Genomic DNA, 10,939 nt, shown 5'->3' on the forward strand with positions numbered 1-10,939 from the left:
TTAGACAACAAAAATTAAAAAAAAAAGCACATCAGAGCTTGTTGACTCCAGCACTTGTGCTGCCACACTCTGAAACTCCCTCGACGCCCTGGAGTGCATTAGCTCCCCGTGTCTCACACAACCTGGGCCTGTGGTAAGCCACGGCATCTCCAGGGCTTTGTAGTTTTTAAGCGAGTGATTTAGAATGTGGTCCAAACTGTTTAGTAATCTCGACTTCACACTGCTCTTGGTGCCATTACGGAGGGAGCAGTTCATTTAGCAACTACATTAACCACTTTGAGTGGAGATTAAACTTCCCAGGAGAGGTTTGGCGTAATCACTAATCGCTGTCTTTAAAATGTACCATTTATGATTAGACTTTCACTATGGCTACCATTAAATTTAATTGTGGCGTGTAACAGTGGTGGAGCAGCAGTAGGTGGTGCAGTGGAGTGGCACAGCAGCGTTTTTTACGTGCGTGTTGACGTACAGTATCCCTTTTGCACTGAGGGATTTTATGACAGGGCTTGCAGCTTGCTAAAGCACTGCGCCTCATTTTTCCAGACAAGGAGTCAACTTTCCATGCATTAAACAGGCTGTACTTTTGATGGGAGATGAGAAAAAAAAGCCTTTCCCTGCATTTCTGCTGGCAGGAAGAGGAACTAAAGAAACCAAATGTGATGCTGAGATTTCCTCTCCAGTCGCCTTGCCGACTGTCAGTCTCCTACAAGCTCCCGTCAGCGAGAATTACTTGCATGCACATACACAAACAAGCACACACTACATTTGTGCATGCTGTACCATGCAATCTCTTATCTCCCAATTAAAGTAGATTAGAACCAATGTTATTGTCTTTGATCCTAAGTGTGCGGGGGGCTCTGGGGAGACAGTGACATTTCCATTTGATGCTTGCCGTATGTTATCAGGGTTCTGCCGGGACCAATTAAGTTAATATTTAGTATGTATCCCACTCTTGATGGGCCCAGCCAAGGCTGGCACAGCAGCAAAGGGTACATGATCGGCATTTGGTAGTGCCCTCACTGTGCACTCGATTGTTCCCAGCGAGACCTGTGGGAGAGGACCACTGATGTTCTGCCATCCCAGAATTGATTGAAACACCTGCACTGAATCACGGCTCTGACTCCAAGCAGAGATAGACATAACAACCACAGCTAATTCAACTGGGGGGGTTCCGGCAAAGCTGTCTTTTCCAGGATTGTGGAATGTGCTTGCAGCTGATTTTATATTTTGCGTGCAGCTTTAATATCTAGAATGTTTTCCTCTGAGCAATAATCCACATTTGAATAGTAAAGCAATGGAAAAAATGTTCTGCCATTCATTGATAATTATTACGCCCACAAGTTTGTGGAGGTTTTTTTTTGTAGAGGTTAAAAGACATGTTAAATAATTTATAATCCACCCACTTTCTGCTACATTTATTTTTTTGACAGAGGTGGAAGTCAAAGCAAGCTTTTATTTGTTGTGGGGTTGTGGGATTTGAGGACCGCCGTCATTGCTAGAATAGTAGGGCTAGGAATCCCACTGATGATCAATGATTCCTGATTTTCTCTGTTAAAACCAGGTCAGAATTTCAGCTTGATTTATGACTGAAAATCTGAAGAAGGAAAAAGGCAAACCGATCAGGCTAATTAGTGAATGTTAGGATGGTGACATGCAGGTGATTATCACAGTGGGCATAATATTTGATCCACATCGGCTTGTTGGCAATGTCAATGGGAGCAGCATAAGAGCATGCCGGTTAGCGTTTAGCTCAAAGCTGTAGATGCCTTTATCATATTGTAATGTGTTTAAGTGACATTTTGTAGCTTTAAATCTTTCCAAATTCAATTTCTTTGCACAAATGGTGGGATAATGTTTGAGTTAACTACCTTTGTGCTCCCAGTGTTGTATTTCTACAGACTACGGAATTTATGCTTTCATCAATATTCATGTAATGAGGCCAATACATTCACCTTTTTGTCTCCTGATTGTAAAAATGTATGTTCCAATGTTAAACGGGCGTTTAATTGATGTCTAACTGGTTAAATGGCAGCTCCTGGATCGCTTTATACATCGTTTGACCTCTAGCTATTATTCTTATTTGCTTTTAAAGGGGCTCGTAAACTGTTTATGTGCTTCCTCCACTGTGAAGCGTTCTCGCCGGCTCCTGAGCAGCAAGGAACGTTAGAGAAGGAAGTTTATACTTGTATTCCCCACAGGAGGAAGTCAGTGCACGTGGGAGTGCAATCAAAACAGGTTACACCTGAGCGGTTAATGGTAATTGTTGACATTTAATAGAAAAAAGACAGTCAGCTTTATCATTTAGTCCTGTTGAGAAATCTTTTCCTCGTTGTATTTCTATGTTCCCAGCTGCTGTTTTCTCGTGTCCTGCGCTGTGATTTATTAGGCAGAATTCTCCTCTTTTCCCTAGCAAAGCACTGTCCCAATTTATAACTGAGCAGACAAGTCCCTTCTATTTGTAGTTATTAATCAGAGTTGACTGTAGCGGGCATGCCCACTGGAGCTCAGACTGATAGACTCTCAGTCAGAGAGGAAAAGCCTGTCACCCCCTGCTGACAGATACACAGATTTATGAAGCACACATAGCCAAGTCTACTTTCTCTAAACAAATGCGTTTGCCTGGGGAAAAAAAAGCAGGTCTGAAGATGAATCGTCGTTATGAATGCACATTTTTAACCGCACGACGACCCGGCGTTGCTGAGAGTGGAGGGGTGAGGATATCAAAGCATCCGCATCGTTCCGTGCCTCAGATCGCGTGTAGGTTTGACTAATTAACTGATCAAATGCTGGTTATAATCCCCATCAGAGCCGGTTGAATTAATCACTTTCACCACGTACCAAGCTGAAGTCCACGTGTAGCAGTCTGACCTTGCTGTTTGCTCAGACTGTGACACGGTGTTTCTGCCCTGCTTCCGATGGCTGGCTGCCGGAGTTTGGTGCAGCCGCTAACCTCCTTCTGTCAGCGCCAGCCATAAGAGATTAGCTGTGGGAGTGTCTCGTGTTTCCCGGTGGAGCCCGGCCTCAGTCCATCACAGTTCCAGCTCTGGTCCAAGCTCAGAGGATGACGGGGAGGGAGAGGGGATGGGCGAGGATAGGGGCGGAAGATGAGTGAGTGTGGGAAGGGGCTTGAAGTCATAAAACTGCGGCCATGATTGCAGTAATCCTGTTATCTCTCCCGCTGAAGCCGGCCACTCGGTTGACCTGGACACACGGATGTTAAGCTGCCTCCATCTCTTGTCTCTCCTGTTCTTCTTTTACTCCTCCCTGCTCCTTCTCACTCTCTTTAGCCAGCCTCATTGAATGTCACGGGCAGGTCTTGGCTCAGCCTGACTCCAAATTCACAGTCTTCACACACACACACCACAGGCTATCTGAAATTCCAACAGAACAAAAGGGTTTTGCTTTTTTTTTTTTTGTCTTGCTCTCTAGCAGCAGTTGAACTTTCCCCCCCCCATCTCATGCATCTTAATGTTTCCACAGTTGTACAGGGTCAAAAGGTGTCTCTGGAAGCTGCTCTTGTTATCGCCACTCAAATGGAAACGCAATTTAACTCGGGGGGGTTGATGCTTCATATCGGATTTGATAAGCTAATTCAAAAACGTGCATTGTTTTCCCCCAGAACGAGTAAATAATACGGTCAAATTTAGCATCTCCTCCATTAGCTCACTCACGCTGTCATTTGTTAACAGGATAATGGGCCGTAAAGAGGGCCATTATTCTCGCGGTCCAGAACATATGCCGAAAGCCGACACTAAAACACACACTAATAGACTCACACAGCTGAGACTGTGTCATTCAAACGTGAGGACACGTGCACACACGCTATCCAAGTGCGTCATTGCATGTCGTGTCGTTTTCATTGCCCCTGTCAGGTAGTAGGCGGTTCCGTGTCCTGGACCCTTTGATCCTAATCCCACCACGTCAGCTGTGAGGCCAAACAAACCATTAGACGCAGCAGTTAGTATTCATTTGTGTTGCTGTATGTTGATAATAAGATAATTGGCATTCTGGGCTCTCTCTTGCCAGCAGGCCTATAGATTTGCTGTTATAGGTCAAATAGCCGATCAAAGTCCAACAGCCCGATTTGCAATGCTAATCACCTTCAGCAAATAATTGTTCTAAGGAACTGTTTTAAATAAACCTCTCTGGAAGCCCTCCTAATGGGACCTTTTGCCTGTGTAACACAGTATTAGAGAAGGGCTAACCCTAACCCCCCCCCCCCCCCCCCCCGTCATTAACTCATTAAACCTCGACGCTTTGATTCAGTGCCATTGTCTGACCTTCCCACTCCGAATAAGTGAGCTGGGTAGCGCCACGAGGCTCTGGTATGGCAGTACAATGGGAATATATATCAGACAGATATAAACAGTCAGGGCATTGTTCAGGTTTGGCTTCCGTGGCATTTGGATGGCAGGAATAAACCAATGCACATGCAAGAATTGAGACGGGGAATCGCGGGGCGACATAGTATTCATGCTAACAAGACGATGAGCGCTGAGCAAACATGGAAATTAAATTCTCACGCTGAACTGGAAAGCATGCATTCTGCAAAACAGAGAGCATGTCAAATCTCAAAAAAAAAAAACAGGTAGAGATTCCAGGTGGATAATTAACAGCTTCCTCTCCATTGTAATTGGAACCAGTCGAAGCCATTCCTGGGGAAGAGGGCATCGCATTAAATCAGTACTGTGCAGAGAGAAATGCCTGCCATTCTCCACCTTAATTAGATGTCTTTGCTGAAATCGTACCGTGGGCAACCATAGTGGCGTGCAGCGCCCAACATATGGCCGCTATCAGTACACACGCCTCCCTCTCGGAGCTGGCAACTTTGAGACGTCTCAGAGACTCCAACGTGTGTTCTTACTGCCTTCTGCCATCTTGTTTCCGTCAGACAGATTCAGAGAACATATCGCGCTTCTTTGCTTGCTTATTTCTTACTAATTTCAGTAAGACTGTTTTTCTCCATTTTCATGCACTGCTCTGATGTTGGAGGTAAAACATGTGGAAATCCTTTTTTGCCCAAAGTATTCGATTCTTAAAGACTCAGCACAAAGCATCCAGTTAAGAATGAAGCAATAGATCAGAAAACAAAGTGCAGCAGATATTATTATCCCATTCCAGATGGTCATTTAAATGGCAACAAATGGTCCACCGAGTAAGTCCCACTGAGATTAAAACATTAAGCATGCATTTACAAATCTCTCCTGGCACAACAACAAAAATGAAATTAAGGGGATTCGCCATGCGAGAACAATGAGCAGCTGACTAATGGCTTGTTCACTTGCTTCATCACAGCCCAGGTAGCTAGTAGGCTGGGATGGCTGCTGTATATGCATGCAAATGCAATTGCTGATAGGTGGGAGCACACACTGAGGCGGGGGGGGGGGGATCAACCTTGTGGTGACATTAAACGCTGTGGAGACGAGTTGGTCCAACCCGCTGCAGCTGCATGCGGGGAAGCTATCTTCCTGTAAGATGTGCTGTATCCCTGCCTCCAGCTCGAGCTGCGTGAATGTCTGTCCGTGTGTGTAAATGTTGTTCCTCTGAGAACTGATGACTCTCTCTCTCTCTCTCTCTCTCTCTCTCTCTCTCTCTCCGTCTTCAGGAGGTGATGCAGATGGAGCGTCAGCTCGGAGGGCGGCTGATTGATGAGCCTCACATCTTGCTTTTCAAAGACAGCTACCGTAACCTGCGCCTGTCCATCCACGACATGCCCCAGGCCCACTGGAGGAGCAAACTGCTCGCCGGCTACCAGGTGCGTTGAGCGGCCCTCGCAGGGGTTGCAAGAACAGGGTGTCACAGTAATGTAATACGAGTGCATGCATGGGCGTCAGATTTGGGCACGGTCCATGTTGTCTTTGGTTAGAAAAATGGAGTACATGTCAGCAAAAGTGATGTTTCCAAGTAGCTCCTTGGGAGCAACTTTTTTTTTTAATGAGGCTTCATGCTCTATTTATCGGTCTACAAAACTACAACTACAAAACTCTGCAGTCCAATAATCTTCCTATTGTTTGTAAATGTTTTTGCATCTCTTGGAAAGAGTGAAGCGCTTAGATCAGGCTGTGCTTTTTTTTGCAAGATGTTGTACACCCTGTATGGAAGCTGGTTTCTGCACACCAGCCCAGTGCTGCAAACTGATTGATTATCCTAGCTGCCTCTCTCGCTCAAAGGGAACTCAGATAGAGTACGGAGCAGTATGTAAATATCTGGAACCTCTCCACTACCACTGCACCCATCCAACCTGTATGGGCCATTGCACTGCAGCCCTGCAACAAAGACAAGTGGGCTGTTCAAAGAGAACTAGAAAAATGTTCTGGCTACATCTATTGTAAGCGCTGAGCACCGGGTCCCCAAAGAGAACCATACAGGACGTGCCAAGCAACAACGCACCCAGAACCGAGGCTTACTCCTCTGGACTGTCTCTGTTCATTTGGAAGCGTTATTCCCCGCTCAGCAGTGCGGTCAAAAAAGGCTTTTGGTCTCCAAGGGCCCCAGACTTTCTTGAGTTACAAGCGGTTGCTGCCCTCATCCATCTCCCTGAGTAACAGCGCCCCTCTTTGGTTGGCAGTGTGTACTGCAGCCCCACTTCTCTGAAGTTCTTGACAGCTGTTAAACCTAGGGTGAAGTGAGGAGTTACCCCCTCCGTTTCTCCTGGGACATGCAAATGAGGCATGAATATGGAGCAAGAGAAAGGAAGATGTAGAAATTGTCAGCTTTGAATAAATTCTAACTCACTCAGGTCGGTGTTTGCGAGGCAGCGAGGGCTATACAGTCGTTCGATTTAAAACCATCATTCATTCATCTTCTTAACCGCTTTATCCCTTACCGGGTCGTGGGTCGTGTCAGAGCCTATCCCAGCAGTCTGACAGCAGAGACAGGGGTACACCCTGGACAAGCCGCCAGTTCATTACATGGCCGCACACAGACAGGCAATCATTCACACACACACACACACACACTCACATCTACGAACAATTTAGTGTAACATATTCCCCTAATTTGCATGTTTTTGGTGGTGGGAGGAAGCCGGAGAACCCGGAGAGAACCCACGCAGACACGGGGAGAACATGCAAACTCCACTTGCGTATAAGGCAACAGCGCTTAACACTGCGCCACCATGCTGTCATTGTGCATTCATATATTGAATTGGCATTACGTCTTATTATGCATCATTTGTCGCTCTGTGCAAAAAGGGGTGTACAGCACATTCCTAAAAGAAAGGATGTGAAAAAAGCATGAATGGAAAATGCATACGAGAGATAAAGATACGACGTTGTCTTTAAAAATATAAAGTTAAATTGCTTCTGTAATCGTGTCACACAACGAGGTAATGCTCTAACTTCCTTTGTCACATTCTCTCCCTTAAACAGCTGAATGTTGTCAGTCTGACATCTTGGATGCATTTAACTATTCGTAAATGACAATGGCAGCTCGTGTCACTCTAATAATGCTATTTTTGGTGTATTCCAGGCAGGCAGTCTCGTTACGGTGTGCTTCAGACATACCGCTACCGACATTTTGCATGCTGTATGTTCTTTGCTGCAGGAGATCCCGTTCTACCACATCTGGAATGGGTCCCAGCGGTACCTGCACTGCACATTCTCTCTGGAGCGACTCAGCCTCAGCACCTGTGAGCTCACCTGCCAGCTCTGCGTGTGGCAGGTGGAGGGGGAGGGGCAGAGCTTTAGCCTCGACTTTAACATCGCCAAGGTAATGTTCAGCAGAACCGCTTGTTTGCAGCAAGGCAGTGCTGTGCATTATTCAGCGTTTCCATGAGTCATAAAGGAATTGTTTCTAAGCTGCGCTGAGAAATGGGTCAGCTTTCTGAAGGCTGTGCTTTCTGGCGATTGTTCCAACCAGGACACCCGAGCTGTGGACGCCGAGTTCATGCTAATGGACAGTAACGCCACAGCTTTGGCGGGGCCAAGCGCCTTTCAGATCCCATACCTGATCAGGCAGAAGATCTGCAGCAGCCTGGATGCCCCCTGCCCCAATGGAGCTGACTGGAGAATGCTAGCACAAAGACTTAAACTTGAGAGGTAAAGAAGTGCGCATTATTATGAAGCCTTATGTGATCTGAGGAACAGGCAGCTCACACACACACACAAAGGATTTAATGCTACCGGCCAGAGAAACAGCATGGTGGTATATGTACATATAATGAATATGCACAGACAATAGAGGTTCATAGGAAGCTAATTGCATCACTAAAGTCTGCATTTCCTAAAGTTTGGGTAAACAAGGATCTGCTGAGGCAAGCTAATCCCCAATTTGACACAGCAGACATTATGGGATTTATGTGGAACTTGAAGGATGCCGCTATAACTTCTGTTCGAAAACACAAGCTCCTCCTTCCTTCTTCACCCTCAGGAGCAGGTAAGCAGCTTAAAGTCTGCAGCGAAACATGTACCTGTTACATTCCACTTAACAGTTGTAATTGGACAGGTGCCGAGATAGCTGCCCATCACGACGAAAAAATATGGAGTAGGTTTGGTCGGGTGCCAAACACAGAGAGTCGCTGCACTTCCTCACGGGACGAGCTGCAACAGAGAGCAGCCAGGCATTGATCCTTTGTCCTCCGATTCCATTTTTCACCTCATAATGAAATTAAATAGGTACACTTAATTTATTCAATCAGCTTTATTTACCAGCATTAATCACAAATTGAATTAACTTCATGTTAAACTAGCAAATTTTTTTTTTGCTCGACATAATCAATTCTCATTTTACCATCAAGAAGGAAAGGGCTGTCCTTAACAACATACTTTCCTGAAAAGGGAGCGGATCGTTGGCTTTCTGTCATGTTGTTGTTCCTGCGTTGGTTCTTGTGTGTGTGTAAAAGTGTCCAGACCAGGCGGAACAAGACCGATCAATAAAACTTAAAATGCCAAGTGCCTTTCCATTTGATCTGCTTCTCTTAAGACTGTGCAAATGGCTGCGTCTGAGCCACATGAGATAAGCTTGTGTTTCACACGCCGGGGTGAGTAAGCGGGGCTGACACGTCAGACACTAAGCTCTGCCTTTTCTATCTAAACAATGACACAGACGAATGTTCCTGGACTGTCTATTGACCAACACTTTGCTTTGTTGTGCCGTTTGCGCTTTAAAACCTATTTGACTCAAAATAGAATTGCCCCGGCGTTCCCGGTCCTTGTGCACTGGCCACGTTTGTGACCATCGACAAAATGCTTCACTAAGGCAAACAGAAAAGACAAGGAAGTAATGGCCCTCTGACCTTTCTCAAGGTGAAAGGGACTCGGTGGCATTTGAGCTCCCTGTCTTACCCCCCCCCCCCCATCCCATCGGCACAAGAGCACTCAGGCAGCACAACCCCGCTTTGTGTCGGGAGTCAACGCTCCTCTCTCTTCTGATGCCGTGTGCACTCTACATAACGGCTAAAGCCCCAGACATTTGGAGAACAGAAAAAGGCCATTAAAATCAAACAAGCGTCATCGGGTACCACGCGGATCGAGTCCCTCTCGACATCAAATATGCAGCCGGCAGGTGCCGCCGCTTTGTTGTCATTGATTGGGTTTGATCATAAAGGTTCTGCTCCTAAAATGGAAAAGGTCACTTCCGACTTGACTGTGAAAGTCCATATAGGATTTACTATATGGTGGATTTAGGGTGAAATCTGACATCAACTACAAGCGAAATGCAGCTTATACTGTTAAGCTTCCGATAGAAATTGCCAGAGATTCTGTATTTGATGGTTTGAAGAGCTGAACTGGTCTCTTATGTCTTTTTTTATCATGTTTTTTTACTTTGTGCTCCAACACAGCATATCTGGATGCAGCAATATAGCACAATAAAACTGACATTGACAGAGTTACAAGAGGCAGCAGTGCAATAAAACACCAGCTGAAAAGCTTTCCATTGGCACGATTTGAGGACAGAATAAGAGGCTGTTTTCATATGTGAACAAAAGCTGATTGAATAAAAATGTCTCATCTCCCCCTCACAGTTCTTTTTTCCACTCCTCTCTCCTCAGACACATGAGTTTCTTTGCATCCAAAGCAAGCCCAACCTCTGTGATCCTGGACCTGTGGGAAGCACAGCATTTCCACAGCGGCAACATCAACCAGCTGGCCACGGTCATGGCTGACATTGGCAAACAGGAAGCCATGATATTCCTGGTCTCTGATGGCGAGTGCTAACCCAGAAAAGGAGAAGAGGAAAAGTACGGAACACAAAACAAGAACTGCCGCAGGAATCAAAAAGCAGAGCTGGCTCAATGTCCTCCTTTATTCACTTCAGAGGATGGTAAAGAATTTGATTCCCATCAAACAGTGTAAGAAAAAAACAAAAAAATCTTTAAACAGACCAAATGAGGGAGATGGAAGCATTTGGCCGTGCGAGGAAATGTATCCGTGAACTCGTTAGAAGAAAATGCCCTTTATTTTTCATCAAAAGGTTGAAGCTAAATCCATCATGCGCCATGGTTCTACTGTAAAGATGACATTAAATTAAGTGGATACCTTTTCTATAAATAGCCCATTTAGGCTAATGAGGAGCAATATGCAAGCATAGTACTAAAGTCCAATCTTGCAAATTCAATGAATTATTTTGGAACCTAGAAAATGCTTTCCACATGAAAAGGGGCGGCGACAGAAAGAGTGCCCGGTTCAGGAGAACAGTATGCAACTGGCAGGTTTGTGATACGACGTCATCTCAGACACTGAGCACATCTTCAACAACAAGGTCATCGGGGTCTGTCGGCATCCCCATCCGTCCACAACCAAATTCAGTGATGCTGCACAGACGGGCGTCTCCTGTATGTCATCATACTGTTAAAAATATAAATGCACGGCTTGTAGCACATCCGGGACCCGCGGGGTTAAAACTAGATTGTAAGTCAGAGGCCCAGAAACCAGTTTCAACTTGTTTGTATGTCCTGTGTTTGGTATTGGTGTCATTTCTGTGAATGTAACATCTTAAC

General features: G+C 45.6%; 1 protein-coding gene across 1 annotated transcript in view; it reads left to right on the forward strand.

The window, feature by feature from the left end:
• The window catches only part of unc5a (unc-5 netrin receptor A), a 113,647-nt gene extending 103,490 nt beyond the window's left edge, over positions 1-10,157 (forward strand). Inside the window, exons 13-16 of the mRNA XM_068740084.1 lie at positions 5,606-5,755; positions 7,546-7,710; positions 7,861-8,039; positions 9,992-10,157. Coding sequence (XP_068596185.1) covers positions 5,606-5,755; positions 7,546-7,710; positions 7,861-8,039; positions 9,992-10,157 — 660 coding nt within the window. The remainder of the gene's footprint in view (positions 1-5,605; positions 5,756-7,545; positions 7,711-7,860; positions 8,040-9,991) is intronic.
• Positions 10,158-10,939: the final 782 nt, after the last annotated feature.

This window comes from Brachionichthys hirsutus, chromosome 6, assembly GCF_040956055.1.
Source record: "Brachionichthys hirsutus isolate HB-005 chromosome 6, CSIRO-AGI_Bhir_v1, whole genome shotgun sequence".
In the NCBI taxonomy this organism is placed as follows: domain Eukaryota; kingdom Metazoa; phylum Chordata; class Actinopteri; order Lophiiformes; family Brachionichthyidae; genus Brachionichthys; species Brachionichthys hirsutus.